Here is a 17,093-nt window from a genome sequence, read left to right on the forward strand (position 1 = left end):
CTGGAGTTTCTTATTCAGTGGATAGTTCATAAGCTTCATTCTCCAGCCTGGTCCCATATCTAAGGGAGGAGTCACAGTTCCTCATTACACACATGTCCTTGATCAGAACGCACGGCTAAGCCTATCCCACAGCCTACACCCTTGAGGAGCAATAGGACACCTTTGAGGAACATCTCAAGTTGGGTCGCAAAGGTGAAGTCTGCACTCAAAGCTGAACAAAGAGCACGGGGCACAAGTCACAAAGTAAGTAGCCAATCTTTAGTATTTACACTATTCTGCTACATTACACCAGGAATCTTCATGAGGAGTACTGCACCTGGCCAATCAGAACAGGTTGGAGTTGTCTGACATGATTCATGAATGGACCTGAATTACTGCATGTCAGTAGATAACAGACTACTTTCAATAAAACTATGTACTGATTTTAAGCTATTTATGTAGAGAAAAGATGTGCAAAATTCTTGGAATGCATAAAGGGTTTTGAAGGGGAAAAAAAGAGCAGTACTGATCGTGAAATGATTGTTGTAGCCAACAGTAAAATACGTTTTTATGTTATTTCACTGATTGTTGTTTCGAAACACAAATGGAGATGAAAATGTTTGATTCCCATCAGAATAGTTCTCAGAAAGATGAACAGAGACATCTGTTGGGCCAAAAAAAAATGTGTTGTGATGGTCTCTGTTCCTCTCAAAGTGGTTTCCTATTATCATGTCATGATGAAAGGATGCTACACCATCTGTTTTCTTAGTTTGGAGCAATGTGTGTGACATGCAGCTTTTACATTGATCTATAAATGAAAACAAAGTTTATTTTAGGCCATTGTGTTTTTTTATTGGTCTCACATCACACTCCACAGCAAGCAATTCCGGTCAATTATACTGGAGCAAAATTACTTCTAATGGGTTAGGGGAAATGTTATCATGAAAATAGCTTAAAATGTATGGATTACTGAGAAAAAAACAAGTTACATATTCCTAATATAGGTCATTTTATTTAATAACTCTATATTGTGTTTTTATAAAATGTATGCATTCATGTCATAGACAATAACAAATGTTCAAGTAAATATATATCAATGGATAATGATGACGAGATCAATAATTTAAAAAAAAAAATGCTGTTAACATGCAGGTCAATCCTTGTAAAATCCTTAGGCAATCCTAAGAGCAAGGAAAGCAGGGTAAGGGGAAAAGATCATTTAATAAGTCATAAAATCTGACATAAAAATTGTCAAAGCAGTAAGAGAAGCCGTGCTGCCATTAATGGGGGGTTGACATCTTAGGACACAAGACCCTTTCCAGGCCTCCTTTGGGCCCATTTATAAATCAATCATATGTCTCAGTTGCTAGGCATGGCTATTTTTCATCTCCTACAAATATGGTTATCCCTGATAAGAAGCTGTCTGCAGATAAACTTATCTTGATGTACTGCTTACACTATAAATCAGCACCTATTTTATAGTTGTATGATTATCGCACATAACACAACCTCTATGTTTGTGTGTGTGTGTGTGTGTGTGTGTAATACTTTCAAACACACACATATATATGTATACATTTTTTTTATTATCATTTATTATTTGGATGCACATATATATGCAACATATCACCTAGGCAACTGCTACACATAAATATTAAAAGGAAACCAATGGCATAGTTTATGAAACCTTTCAATCTAGCTTTTATGAAATGCACTTGGGAATAGTATTAGTATCATAGGAGATTGTGGAGGAAAAGAGCACTTGAAAAATGTTGGTACTCTGCATTTAAGATGAGAGTGTGCATCAAAGGGGGTTTTGATGGATAGTTTTATGAGGTATGTGACCTATACCAGACAAAAACACGCAGGGCTACTTGACTTACACCAGTGGGCACATGCTATAGTGTTAATTGAGAAGCAAAGTCCTCAATTTACCATAGCTTTAAATTACCACTCTAAAAAAAATGTTGCAATTTCGATGCGTCTTTATCATGCTGTTCTCAGTAACACCGGTCCTTTTGAATCAATTCTAAGCTACCATACTGCATTTGCTGAATTTGATTATACACTTCTGAGATCTGTGAATCTAGATTCAAGCATGTCAGTTTATGTGCTTCAAACAATATACATGGCTACAAGTCCTGTAAGGTCACCACCACACATCAGTTCACAAGAAACACAATTAATGAAGCTTTTAGAAGCTTTAGAAACCATTCCTGCTTCAATAAAAACCCTAGTTGTAATTCAATGAAAGCATAATTGCTGCATATTTCTTGCTAACAATTCACAGCCACCACCTCCAGACACAATTATTGTCTCTATCTTCATTATAAAAAAAAACCATCTAATAGAGACTTCAGGAGGTATGAGGTTTACTCGAAATGTGTCAGCATTACATTCCTGTAGCAGACATATTGCTTAAATCCCAAGGTTGCGGATTGGTGTAAGTGACAGTGTGGCCAGCTTTTTTTCCCTTCCTGTGACTTGCCCATGAATTACTTTCTAGACAGTTGGAGTGTTCATGTTGCTGCAGAGAAAAGCTGACAGAAGCGCTTAGCTTAGCCCTGCTGCTAAGCTCCATGCTCCCAGCCTCAGGGAACAGAAATGATCATAGTCAAAAATTCATTATGCTTGCTCATCAGAACCAAGTCTAGCACTTTTTCCAAATGCAACAAATTCTTTTCATAATTTCATAACTTTTTCATAATTTCACAAGAATCACTGCAACGTCATCATCAAAGAACAGTGAGAAGTGAATTCACTTCAAACTAAAAATCACATTTTAAATTCCAAAAATTTTAAGTAAACCAAAAAAAAAGACATCTGTAATTATTTACATTATTAAGATATCTTTCAACACCCCCCCCCCCCCCCCCCCCCCATTTCTTAAAAAAATACATTTCACAAAAGAAATCCATAAAATGTATAGGAAAGAATCCAAATCTGAATGTATTATTCACTGATAGTCTTGAACTTCAATGAGGTGAATTTGAGTACCATAGATAAAGTGAGGTTCAGTGGTTCCACAAATTAGTCCAAGTTTGAGAATGAATCGTTTAGACCGATTTCTTACCAAATCAATGGTTCAGTTAAAAAAAAAAAAAGAGAGAGAGAGAGAGAAAAGGCTAGCTCAAAGGAACAATTTGTTCTCTGATCCAATTATTGAGTTCAAATCACTGACTTAATGGTCCGGTAACAGCAGTTCGCAAGTTAACAGAGTATACAATCAAGTAAAACCTTTCTTTTTCAAAACCACTTCAAAACATCTCATCTCATCTTTTTCCCATAGAGTAAAATAAACTATAAGGATATAAGTATGAGTAAATAATGACAGAATTTTCATTTTGTAAATACATTTTTTGGACTATTCCTGCAAAACTGCTAATATTTCTTAGCTGTAATGATTTTTTTGATCCCACAGGACTGAGTTCCCTAAATCCCACATGCCAAGATGAAATTTTCAAAAAGTAAGGAAGCGGAGCCCACTGCTCCTGGGCAAGGTAGATCTTCACTGAGAACCTTTTCAAAATCCATTGATTTCACATATATAGTATCAGCTCTTAAAATTCTCTTTTCATTCTTCAGTGGCCATTAAGAAGCGATCTAAAGTCCCAGGAGTAATGATCACACAGTTCGTGGAGGAAATCCCAGCAGGAAAAAGTCATCCTGACTTCTCCCGCAAACCCATCGCTTTGACTATTCAGGAAGGTACCTGTACAGTACAGCAGCTCAAAGCATCTGTAATGCTCACAGAAAAGACATGATGGCTGTGTTTCAGAAGTACTAACATGACTTTGTTAAACCCACCTCACAGGAAAGCTTGCCATGTTCAAAGCCATCATCACTGGAAGTCCAACACCAACTGTGACATGGGCTCGAAACAATGGAGATGTATCTGATCCTGAAAGATATGTTGCTTCATATGATTCAGTCTCAGGAGAACATCAATTACAGGTGCCATAGTGTCTGCAACTTGTTTAATTGCATTCATTTTTCATTAAATTCTCATCTTATCCATGTATTTTTTCTAATTCTAACATAATCAATGTTGCCCAATAGATGCCTAATGTTGGCGTTGATCAAGCCGATACATATAAATGTTATGCAAATAATGAATATGGACGTGCTATGGTCACAGTCACACTCAACGTGATTGAAGGTCAGTACAAAGCCTCCACCAGTTGTACTTGGGAAATTTGTGTTAAGCAGAAAGTACAAGTAAAACAAGTGAATCAATTAACTGACTTGGCTGTGCTAAAAAAAACAATTCTTTTTTTCAGTTGGGTTCAAGAAGAGCAAAGCAATGCAGGAAGCACGATTAGGTTGGTTTGCATTCTAGTCCTGAGTGAATCACTAAAGCAATAAACAACGAAATATTCGAAATACAACCTCTCTTGCAGAATAAAGATGAATAGCACAACTATATTTATTTTCAGACCAACGAGAGAAAGCAGCAGCCGATTTAAAAAGGACCCTGAGGACCCGGTAAGTTCTTGCTGATCATACCAATGATGGTTCTTACACAACTTGCATTCTGAATGGCCTGTTTATCTGTTTTTTGAAATGCAAAAGCAGCCGCATGTGTCCAGCCTGACCCTGGAGGTCCTGGGAAGGGGTGTTCATGGTGTATTGTGCTTTTGCAGAGCTGAACAAAAGGAGGAGAGGAAAGATGGAGAAGTTGATGAGAAATTTTGGGAACTGTTGCTGAGCGCTGATAAGAAAGATTACGAGCGCATCTGCGCTGAATACGGGGTGACGGACTTCCGCTGGATGTTGAAGAAACTGAACGAGAAGAAAAAAGAAATAGAGGAGCAGCAGTCACAGGTGAATTTTTAAATGAACAGTGAAAAACCATTACTGCATGTACTGTTTTTGCTAAGGCTTAACCAAATCCATCAAACTAAATAATAAATGTCATAGTTTTCAACATATAAATACACTAGCACTGGAAATGAATGTGATGTGTGAAATACCTCAGCGGTCTCTATTACTGTGCTATTTTTGCTCAAGAAGTGCATGTGCTAAATTCCTCTGTAAATCTAGCCTCTGAGGTGTCTTTTCAAGTTTTGAAAGTATATTTTTAACTTGCTTTTCCTCCAACAGTACATTGAACACCTGAGCAACCTGAGACATATTGAAATCAAGACGCCCGGATGTGCCGAATTTGAATTTGAGATGGATCTCAAAGATCCCAATGCCAGAATCTTCCTCCTCAAGGTTAAGCAATAGACACATTTTTGATTACTTCATTTTGCAGATAAATAATGAAATGAAATTCATTTACAAAACATTTCTGCATTTTGTTTGTCTCAGGACGGTGTTATGGTTCCATTTAACACTGATACGGACGAGAAGCATTCTTTGCGTCAAGTCGGCAGGAAATTCATCTTTAGCGTACATGGTCTGAATGCAGAAGATGCTGGATTGTATCAAGTCGATATTGAGGGGGTCAATGTCTTCTCAACTGACTTTAAAAGTGAGCATTACGCATATAGAAAGCTACATCTATCAATTAAATGATATGAAATTTATAAAATAGACAAAAATGTCAGCATTTACTCAACCTCATACTTTTCCATTACAGTATAAGGAATTTCAATTCTTTTGTGAAACACAATATTTTAGAAAATGCCTTAAATTTCCATACAACTGGATTCAAGTGGATAACTATGTATGATATATACAGTATAAGAAATATAAGAGGTATGATTTATTTGTAGAACAACCTGAAACTTAAGTAATTATAACATTCAAATAAAGGGAACATTATAAGTCTACAGTACTATAAATTTCTGTACTTGGCATGCATTTTCATGCAAAATGTCTCCTTTTGTGTTTCACAGAGAAAAAAAAATGAATGCAATCAGATAGAACAACATGAGTGTGAACATGAATTTTCATTTCAGAACGAATTATGTCTTTAAATGTAGGAAAACAATTTGGAGTGCTGACTTCTGTTTGATAGTAATTTATGTAGCGCTATTAAAATATTTCTTTAACAATTCATTTATATGTTTTCACATAAAGTACAGTTTTAAGTTAAAGCATGCTTTTGTTACTGTCTCTACCTTCACAGTTCCAGCGGTAGACTTCTTGGTAAAGATTCAGGAAGTGAAGGCTGTGGAAAGAGAGGATGCCGTGTTTGAGTGTGTCCTATCTGCTCCGCTCCCTAAGATCTCCTGGCTAGGCAAGAACGTCGCCCTGGAACAGGGTGAAAAGTATGACATCTCTGTCTCTGAGGACATGTTAATCCATAGACTGGTGGTGAAGGACTGTATGCAAGTGGACAAAGGCATCTACGCAGCTGTGGCTGGAATGAAGTCTTGTAACGCCTGGCTGATAGTGGAGGGTAAGATTAATATCGGACATCACCCACATTTAGTAGATCAATTGATAAACATGTTAAAATATGCTGATCCTCTCATATACAGTAAAAGCCATGTGAGAATTATTCATAAACTGATATCATTGCAAGTGACACATTTAAATGATCACCTCATTGATTCAGAGCAGATTTGATTAACATGTTCAAAATTAGAATCTTTTGTTATAATGAATGAATAATTAAATGAACATTGATTGCTGCAATTACACAGTTTCAGTATGGACAGACCTGACAAGCACTAATAAGTAATTCAATCTGAAACCACAAAATTGACCATTTCAATAAAATGTTTTAAATCTAAATGAATAAGGAGCAAAAAAGAAAACTAATTGCATTGTTCAAATGGCCATTTCTATCCATCATATCATTGAGAGCAGAATGTATGTGTGCAGTGTTATGTAGACATCCAGCAAGTTTTCCACTCAATGGCCAGAATATTAACACCTCCTATGTTGGTCTGCCCTTGGAACAGCTGACCCAGATCCGAACCAGAGGGGCAAGAAGGGTGCACGCAAAACCACTCAAGCAGGAGGTGGAGGCACAGACCTGATCAGGATCGCAGCAGAACAGCAGGAGAAGCTCCAGAAGGAGCGCGAGGAGAGGATGGAGCAGCTGAAGCAGATTCAGGCTGAAAAGGCTGCTGCCAATGAAGAAGAGAAACCAGTAGAAGAAGAAAAACCAGCAGAAGAAGAAAAACCAGCAGATGAAGGAAATGCTGCCCCTGAACCGCCGAAACCAAAGGCTAAACCTAAACCTAAACCCAAACTCAAGCCTAAACCAGAAACCAAGACAGACTCTGAAGGCAAAGCAGAAGAGCCAGAACCTGAGCCAGAGGCAGAGGAGGAACAACCAGAATCAAAGGAATCTGCTCCTCCACCAACAGAGGCACCCAGTGAGGAGCCAAGGAAGAGAGTGAGAACTGGGCCCTTGGTCCCAGACACCATTATTGGTAGGATTACTGTACTGATTTACCATTTCCATTAGCTGATTCTTTTGACTACGAAAAAAAAAAAAAACAGTTTACATACATCAATAGCTTTAAGTTGTTAAGGCTTTAATAGTCATGCTGTTACGTTTTTTTAGTTATTTGCTTGAGACTTACTTAGCCGTGCAGCATTTTTCATGCTGAATAATAATGCTGGCCTGGAACCACTTTCAGAATATTTAAGGACAGTGTACCAACTGCATCAGCAGAAAACTGCATATAAAACAAACTTACACCCCATCCCCCCACCCAACCTTATTTTTGGAAGGTCTTGCCAATGCATGATTTTTCCTAATGATATAAGTGGAAGTTTAGTATAACCTTTAAACTGTGGTCAATGTACCTGTTGTTCAGATCCAGGAGTTCACTTCACCAGTGGACTTTCAGATGTTCACACCATCATTGGTCAGTCAGCTGAAATGGTGTGCAAACTCAGCAGTGAAAATGTGTGTGATGGCATTTGGTATAAAGATGGAAAAGAGGTAAGCACAGGTTTTCGATGCTCAAAGTCCCAGTGTAATAATTAACAATACCCAAATAAATAAATATTATTCATGGAGAACAGCTATTTTAGTAAGTAATGATTCTGTTGAAATATCTGTATAGATAACAGCCACAGATGAACTAAAGATCATCAAAGATGGAGCAGTCCATAAATTGATTGTATCAAACTGTACAGAGGATGACAGTGGAAAGTTCCGCTTTGAGGCAGCTGGACGTAAAACTGAGGCGATGTTGGTCGTGGAAGGTAATAAGCATTATATGTACAAAATACAGAGTTGCATTTTCTGGCAAGTGAGAAACTTGAAAAAGGAAACTCTCTTGTGTATTCTGTTTCAGACCCACCAAGGATGAATCAAGATGACTTGGCCAAATTCTCAGAGCCTGTGATAATCAAGGTTGGCCAAAAAGCAACTTTCAAAATGGACTTTGTAGGCCGTGAGCCAATGAAAGTGCAGTGGTACAATGAGGGTGAAGAGATGCTTGAGGATAATCACATCAGGATTGAGAAGTCAGATAGTCACAGTAGCCTTCTACTTGTGAAATGTCAACGCAAAGACAGTGGAGAAATAAAGCTGAAGCTCAAAAATGAGTTTGGAACCATTGAAGCCCTTTCAAGACTCATCGTTCTAGGTTGGTACATGAAAAGCCATGTAACATTCATATGTAATAGTAAAGAGAAATGTATATAACCTGTTCCCAGTGGAATTTACAAATATAATCCAAATCATAATCCATAAGACATTGGTATACACCACCTTATACAAAATCCATCAAGATCCCAATATTTATTTCTTGTAATAAATGATACAGTAGGTGGATCCTGTTGCAAAACACAAACACACACAAATCCACATCCAGGCACTCACATAGTAAGCAAAATAAATAGCCTTCATTCTAAGACAGGGCTATATATATATAAAGGACACCTTAACACGTATCAGGTCAAGCAGGTCTTTATCAGGGTTCATTTCTTTCTTGTAATTCAGATAAACCCACCAACCCAATGGGTCCTGTTGAAGTATTAGAAGCCTCAGCATCTTGTGTGGAGTTCAAGTGGAGATCCCCAAAGGACGATGGTGGTTCTCCTATAAAAAACTACTATATTGAGCGTAACCAGATTGGACGTAACACCTGGATGAAGATTGGAAATATCCCTGGAGAGCCGCATTACAATGACTCTGATGTGGACCATGGGAGGAGGTACTGCTATCGCATCAGGGCCGTGACTGCAGAGGGTATCAGTGATGTTTTTGAGACAAATGACATCCAGGCTGGCACCAAAGGTGAGCTTACATGTGTTTAGATCTTAAATAGCATCACAATGACACTGAAAATGTCAGCAAACATTCATGATCATAGGAGCTGTTACATATAAAGGACTAATTTGTTTCAGCATATCCTGGACCACCATCTACACCCAAAGTGGTCAGTACCTTTAAGAACTGCATCACTTTGGCATGGTCATCTCCCACCAACACTGGTGGGTCCAACATTGTTGGCTACAATATGGAGAAACGCAAACGGGGCAGTAACATATGGGGTCAAGTGAACCCCCCTGATGAGCCAATTAAAGGTTGTCTTTATGTTTCGTAGATCTCATAGTTCTAATATACTTTTTGAACTTCCATTTAGTTAGTTTCTTTTGCTTTCCGCTTATTTCACTCATTGTCTTCTCCAAGGCAAACAGTATGATGTGAAAGATGTTATTGAAGGAATGGAATATGAATTCCGTGTGTCAGCCATCAACTTTTCTGGTGCTGGAGAACCAAGCACACCCTCTGAATTTGTGATAGCCAGAGATCCAAAAAGTAAGTCAACAACACTCAAATATTTATGAAATTAACACATTTTATAACCATTTTTATTATAGAAAATCTGCTGGAATAAGGCACAAAGGAACAAGAAAAAATATATAATTCTACAACTGAACTACCTTCCTTGACCTTTTTGTGCTTCAATTTGGGATTTCAGAACCCCCTGGTAAAGTCGTTGACCTGAAAGTCACAGATTCCACCCATACCTCTTTGTCTTTGAATTGGACTAAACCGAAGGAGGAGGAAGGTGTCCAGGATGAAGCTAAAGGTTATTTTGTGGAATTAAGGCCAGCTGAGAACACAGAATGGGGTCGCTGCAACTCAAACCCGCTCATTGCAACTTCTTATACAATTCTTGGCCTCAAGTCTATGGCTATGTACTGGGTCCGAGTGGTTGCAACCAATGAAGGAGGTGATGGGGAACCCCAAGATCTGGACAACTACATCATTGCCATGCCACCACCTGGTATAATGTGATTTTTATATATACGTATAATTTGTACACTACCACTCAAACCTCACTGGTTGTACATTTCTTTGATTTTTATTTTTACATTTAACGTACATACATTTTCAAAGCCTTTTACCCAAATCAATTCTAAGGCTTTTAAGTAGTACTGATAAAAATTAGTATGCATCCAAACTTTTGACTTACTGCATAGTTGCAAGTATTTGTTAACATTATTGTTACATCAGCATTAATTTTTCTACTTCTCAAATCTCTTTTTTAGTAAGGCCGAATTTCACCAATCGCAAAATGAAGAGCTTTATGGTTGTAAGAGCTGAAAATTCAGCTCGGGTCAACATAGATTTTGAGGTATTCCAATACTATAGAACAAAATGGTGGCATTGTCCCAACCTCAGATGTCTTATCTACTGAGTGTAATAAAATATTAACTCTCATATCCAGGCATCCCCAATGCCAACTATAATCTGGCTGAAAGATGGAATACCAGTGTCCAAACGTGTAACTGTGAGCAATACAGATGGGATGTCCCAGCTCCTGATTCCCAGTGCCGAGCGTTCTGACAGCGGGATCTACACCATCATAGTCAAGAACATAGTGGGTCAGGAGACGTTCAGTGTTGAGATCAGAGTGACGGGTGAGAGAGCCAAGCACATCAAGCCTGAAATATAATTTGCTCACTGCAATTTTGCACACAGAATGTGTCTCCAGATAAACAATCTTGTTCATCCTGGAACAATATCAACCACTCCGATTTTAGGGTTAGACTTTGTGCAGTCTTCTTCAGCAATTATTCAACCATTTCACGTGGTTGTTATTATCTGTTCCAGGCCTAAAAACTTGTTTATCAAAGAACAGATCCTACTTGTCAAAATCTCTAAGATTATATTGATGGAAATTATGGATTGTGTTGATACCTGGCATGTTTTGCAGATGATCCAAAGCCACCTGGCTCAGTGGAGCTGGAAGAAAATGTCCCTGGCACATTGACTGTTTCTTGGGAACCATCTCCTGATGAGAAACGAGACAATCACTTGTACTATATGGTGATGAAACGGGACTCCATCAAACGCACCTGGCAAGCAGTCGCTGACCGCTTGTTCAACAACAACTTCACAGCAGTCAACATCATGCCAGGAAGGGAATATAACTTCCGTGTGTATGCAAAAAATGACATAGGTCTCTCAGAACCATCTGAGTCCCTGACATGGGGCGTTGTAAGGAAGAAAGGTGAGCTGACTGGTACTTTACCTCTCGGTCCACTCTCGATAAATAATATAAAATCTGCTCCTTGAAATTCTTTGTTCAATTTAGCACGCTTTCTTATCTCCTGCAGAAAAGTTCAGCCTCAACTTAGCCCCATCCAAACCTTGCAACTTTGACTCTGCTCCCATTTTCACGGTTCCCCTGAAGATGCACACTACCCCGGAGAAATACGAGTGCTACATGAGCTGTGCGGTGAGAGGCAACCCCATACCTCATGTCACCTGGTACCGCAACAACGTCAGCCTCAACACTGACACCAACTACTACATCACTAACACCTGTGGAGTGTGCTCCATGCTCATCTTGAGAGTCGGTGCCAAAGACAACGGAGAATACAGCGTAGTGGCAGAAAACTCTTTAGGCAGTGCTCAGTGTAGCACACAGCTGACAATCTTAGGTATGTTGTCAGAGTATGTCTGAAACACTAGCTGTAGTTTTATTGTAGTTTAAATATATAATATATAATATATCATAGAGTGTTCCTGTAGCTCAATTGGTAGGGCATTGCAATATCAAGCGCAAGTTTGGGGGTTCGATTCCCCGGGAACACATGATAGGTAAAAATTGATAGCCTGAATGCACTGTAAGTGGCTTTGGATAAAAGCGTCTGCTAAATGCATAAATTTAATAAATACATTTGTGCATGAACGTAAATTAAATAAATATGTACTGTATACACTGTTGTTCAAAAATTTGTTCGGTAAAACAACATTTTTAAAAGTAGTCTCTTTTGCTTAACTGCCTTTATTTGATCAAAAATAAAATTGTAAAATTGTAAAATTTTATTAGAATTTACAGTAACTGGTTTCTATTTGAATATCTTTTCAAATGTAATTTATTAATGTGGTGCAAAGCCTACTTTTCACCAGCTATTATGGCAGTCTTCAGTGTCACGATTCTTCAGAAATCATTCTAATGTGCTGATTTGCTGCTCAAGTAACCTTCCTTATTATCAAGGATGAAAAAAATGCTGCTTAATATTTCTAAAAACCACAAAGAATATAAAAATACAGAAAAATATTTATATAAAAAATTATTATTATTATTATTATTATTATTATTATTATTATTATATTATTATTGTTAAACATTCTGCTTGTTGGGAAAAGTATTATAATTATCGTATCCTTAAGCTATAATTTAATGTCTGCTTTTTCATTTTTCAGAGTGAAATATCTGTGTGACATCTGGAAGACTCCTCTGACTCATCTTCAATTTATAAATGTAAACATAATTGAGCTTGGGATTTACATTTATTAATGTCAGCTGCAGATGTTTGACTTAGTTTTAAGTCAAGTACAGTATTTTGTTTGTTTCAAAGCATTAATGCTACTTGCTTTGTCAATTGATTTGCCATCATTGACTGACATCACTAATAAAAAGGAGTGAATTAAATGTACCTATTGCCACATATTTACTTTTGATAAAACTGTATAAAGCCATATTTGTGACAAATATTTGTCTTCAAATTGATCGTATACAATTATGTTGTACATGACCCCACCAGGGCAAAGGTTATAAACACTTAAATGTGAAAACAAGTAACATTTGATCTTAATAGCTAGTAAACATGCTTGCAAATGTCAGTGCTGTGCAATAACTTTCCCTGTAAATATTTGAAGTTGGCCGTAAACCATGATCATAAAAAATCTCTCCAGCCAGTGAAGATTGTTGAAATCTCCCAAAAGGTAAAAGCATTTCCAAAATCAGTACAAAATATTTTACTCTGAGGCATTTTCAAATAAATGTCACCAAATGCAAGACATAAATAATAACAAAAAAAAGGCATAAAAGTGTTTTATTTTTCTAAGACCTGGCCTCGGTTCTCGCTTTATAGCTTTCCATTATTAACTTTCCCCTACAGGGACGAAAGTGCATGCTGGTAGTAAATGGGAAATGCATATAATGTCTGGGTTAGCATGTACTGGGGTCAGAGAGGGACCGAGTCAAGTGGACAGATGGCAGTGCCTCTGCAGACAGGGAGGGGCCGCTTATAGTTTGAAGACCTCTAAGAGCGCATACATGTATACGTGAAAATCTGTCAACAGGCAACGGGAAGAAAGTATACACAATCTAGTGCTTTTATGTCAAATGAAAGTATTGCCTGGAGCTTGACGGGGCAATGAATGCTTTCAAAGACATACTAGGCTTGACTAAGCACTTAAACTTATGTTACCTTTCCTAAAATATCTGTCCTTCCAACTACGTGTGCACAGTATGTACATATTCAAGTGTTTATTTAAAACAAATGGAAATAATTTTTCTAAATAATTGCAGGACAGATTAATTTTGCCATGTGGATTCTGGCTATAATTTGTAAATGGATAAACAACACATAACATATAAGTGTAGTCAATAGATCAGAGGACTGACCAAAGCTAAACTAGACAGTTAACTGCGCAAAGTAAAAGTAATTAACTCAAGTGCGCTTTATGGATGCTTAGAGTTGTTTGCCTGGTTAAAAACATGATGTGAACTGTCTGCAAAACTTGTGTGTTATTAACAAAATAAAGTATTTAAAACACATAGGAATTCTAACTTAACCATGGTAAAAAGTTAGTTTGTATTATGCATTCAAGAATTAAAGAGTATGAACATTTCCTAAAATTTGTATTATTGTAAAACTTGTAAGGGAAAATGTGCAGTCAGTTTTCATAATCACACAGGGGGATTGAATGAAGTATAATGATAGGCTATCTGTACATTATCTCCATAATTATATGGCTACTTACCAAATATATAAATAAACGGACATTAAAATAGAACTGAGTTAAAATTATTAATGTGAGTAAGAAATTATTAATGTAAGAAGGAAGAGACTGCAAAATGATAGTCATGTAGGGACAATTATACTGTTCACTGTTATATTTCACAGTTATGGACTTGAGTGTTGTCTTTTGTGTTTCCTATTCCTATTTGCCCTTATTTGGTTTTGTTCCTGTCCTAGTTCAGTTCATCAGGTCATTATCTTGTTTAGTTCTTTATCAGTTGACCTCCTGCACCTGCGTTGCCCTCATTAGTTGCCTCATTTAAGCTCACCCCTATGTTTTGTGCTCTGTTGTTTTTTTTTTTTTTTTAAGTTTGTATTACTGTTGTGGTCATCCAGTCTATCGTCTTCGAGTACTGGTGAATATATATTAAGGTATATTAATATATATATATATAATATACACACACACATTTGTTTTTTTAATAACTTATTCTAAATATGAATCTTTTGTAACTATACACTATTATATTTAAAAAAAAAATTAAATTAATGCTTTTATTCAGCATGGATACAGAAATATAATTGGTTAATCAAAGTTGATTATTTAATAGAGCAGTGTGATAAAAATCTAAAATTATTACCAAAGCAAAAACAGTAACAACTACAACAGCAATGGCATAAAAATAATTTCTGCTGAGCAGTTTTTAGCAATGACATGGATTTTGAACCTTGCTGTGATGAGGTGATTTGACATTAACCTGAGACTTCTTAAGGCAACATATAGGGTTAACTACCATGGTCAAGGGTTCAGCTATAATACTTCAGCTTGAACTTTAGAACGGATCTTAGCCTGTTCCTAGTTTAGAACAAATTACCAGATTTGGAAGTACTATAATACTCTTTAACTGCAGATGTGTTTTGTCGATTTGTAGTTGGCTTTATTAATTAAATTCTATTTCCAGAACGTGAGACACAAATGAATAATTTCCCAAAATGTATAACTGAATAATACACAACATCAGAGCCTCAGACTGCTTGCCTCTTTATTTTGGAAATGACTAATTTAGACCACTCACCATAGAGAGGTCAGTTCTTATTTGCATAATAGGTGTCGCAGTTTTCACGGCTGCCATAATATAATTTATTAATAAGCCAGTCGGAATCCTCAGCTTGTGTTTATGAAATGGACTCTAGAGAGAGTTCCCTTTTTGAGCTCTAAATAAGTTACATTAAATGTATGGTCATATTCATATTTAGAGAAACATAATTTATCCTCATATTCTCAAGGAATATATAAATATGTATCTCACCGATTTAATACACCAGCTAACAGAAATCTATTACTTCTCCATGAGGATTTGGGGAATGTTGTATTATGCAAACAGGCTTGACATTTTAATCAATAGCAGAAGATCTATAATCTAGAAAATCTATTTACAATCCCCCTATTCTGTCCATTTATTTCTATATATTCTGGTTTGTAGATATTTTTCTCACCGTTTTATCAGTATAGAGCACAAAATATTTTAAAAAGCTGTCTCTCATATATTTCAATTTCCAGGTCGTTTCTGTATTCTTATCCCTTTGTGCTGCGCATCACACCACATATAGATGTGCAAAAATCTCTTATCATCCTGAGGACTCCGTTTTGGGCCCCAAGGTGTCCTTTATCAAAAGCGATGTTCATCCCCGCCTGACAGCGGTCAGAATGTATTGGTGTTCTTTCTGGGGACCTTAAAAACACTTGTCATTATTTCTCATAGCCTCTAGCCTGTGGTAAGAATAAAATATATTCAGTTTCACTGGGAGGAGTTTGCAGCCAATCCCACATGTCCTCTCATGAACCCGGTGCTTGGCATCTTCCGGGCAGCTTAATGAAATGAATATATCGGATTTTCTGCAGTGATTGATATGCTACATCCAAATGTAAACCATAATCTACTCTGCTGAAACTTGGACATCGGCAAATCTGATTTATTGCAGGTACTTAAAGAAGAACTTATTGCACCTCTTCCTTCCCATGAAATTATAAAATGAACCTTTTGGATGTCAGCCATTATAATTGCCGGCACTGAGAGACTCCAAAGTGGCAGTTAAAAACAAACTTAAAGGAAGAGTCTGTCGGCAATGACCTTGAAGGGCACGAAACATTGGCTAACCCCGCTGTTCTGAAACCACCGACTGGTTAAAGCGAGTTGTCTGTGATTGAAGGATGCGATTAAAGATTGCTGGTTTGAAGAAAAACATCTATACCACCCTGCCATGTCTGGAAACAGTTTACACTTTATTTTAATCACTGTTGACTCATCCCTGAGTCATTGTTTGATGTAGCAAATGAGCAAACCAAATCCATAATAAATATATTTTTCATAAACAACATTCCATGTTACAGCACAGAAGTGATTTAACTTCATTCAAACACCTGACATCACTTCTATAATTATGGACTGTGACAATAGAGACAACAAAATTGGTGCAATGAATCATGTTAATACGAAGGAATTTTTCACCAAAATTTTAGCTGCATCTATCTAAAAATAAGCTGTTTAGCTCTTCGGCAGCGAAAATGATTAATTGATTTATTACATTTTTTAGGTAAGTGGTTGCTATCAATTTATTTTAGCTAGATTTAAATAAACACATTTGTTGAAAGTTACTCAGCTAAATGTATTTAAATGTGGCTCAGATAAATTTATTGCAACCATTTACCTTAAAACAATTTAGTAAATTCAATTAATCATTTTCAGTGTAGTTTACTGTACTAATTACTTTCTCTAAAAAGTGTTGTATTACTTATAAAAATGCATAAATTATTTATGAGGAAAGTATTTATAGGGAGGTTAAATAAAAAACAGCAACAAAAACAAAACATACATTTTCACATTAGATGTTAAATTATGGTGTTAATCCACTATTGTTCTATAAAGAATTGTTCTAATCTATACAGTAAAGAAATTACATCAAAAGTAATTGTAATCAAAATT

General features: G+C 36.7%; 1 protein-coding gene across 1 annotated transcript; it reads left to right on the forward strand.

Moving 5' to 3' along the window:
* The first annotated feature begins 114 nt into the window (after window positions 1-114).
* Window positions 115-12,978, forward strand: LOC127959174 (immunoglobulin-like and fibronectin type III domain-containing protein 1). Its single transcript, XM_052558181.1, has 24 exons — window positions 115-243; window positions 3,401-3,479; window positions 3,565-3,687; window positions 3,794-3,933; window positions 4,039-4,138; window positions 4,260-4,301; window positions 4,416-4,464; window positions 4,623-4,803; window positions 5,083-5,196; window positions 5,293-5,455; window positions 6,056-6,328; window positions 6,837-7,313; window positions 7,704-7,831; window positions 7,956-8,097; window positions 8,190-8,483; window positions 8,840-9,136; window positions 9,247-9,426; window positions 9,533-9,661; window positions 9,825-10,133; window positions 10,399-10,484; window positions 10,578-10,770; window positions 11,067-11,363; window positions 11,470-11,796; window positions 12,566-12,978. Exons 2-24 carry the CDS (start codon window positions 3,431-3,433, stop codon window positions 12,568-12,570), a joined length of 4,098 nt encoding a protein of 1,365 aa, XP_052414141.1. The 5' UTR covers window positions 115-243; window positions 3,401-3,430; the 3' UTR covers window positions 12,571-12,978.
* The last annotated feature ends 4,115 nt before the right edge of the window (window positions 12,979-17,093 follow it).

Source organism: Carassius gibelio, chromosome B6 (genome assembly GCF_023724105.1).
Source record: "Carassius gibelio isolate Cgi1373 ecotype wild population from Czech Republic chromosome B6, carGib1.2-hapl.c, whole genome shotgun sequence".
In the NCBI taxonomy this organism is placed as follows: domain Eukaryota; kingdom Metazoa; phylum Chordata; class Actinopteri; order Cypriniformes; family Cyprinidae; genus Carassius; species Carassius gibelio.

Excerpts from the sequence above, each read along its gene's own strand:
- LOC127959174 (XM_052558181.1), top strand. The coding sequence starts at position 3,431 with ATGAAATTTTCAAAAAGTAAGGAAGCGGAGCCCACTGCTCCTGGGCAA. Across the intron at positions 5,456-6,055 it reads CTTCTCAACTGACTTTAAAA|TTCCAGCGGTAGACTTCTTG; the intron begins GTGAGCATTACG and ends CTACCTTCACAG. Across the intron at positions 11,364-11,469 it reads GGGCGTTGTAAGGAAGAAAG|AAAAGTTCAGCCTCAACTTA; the intron begins GTGAGCTGACTG and ends TATCTCCTGCAG.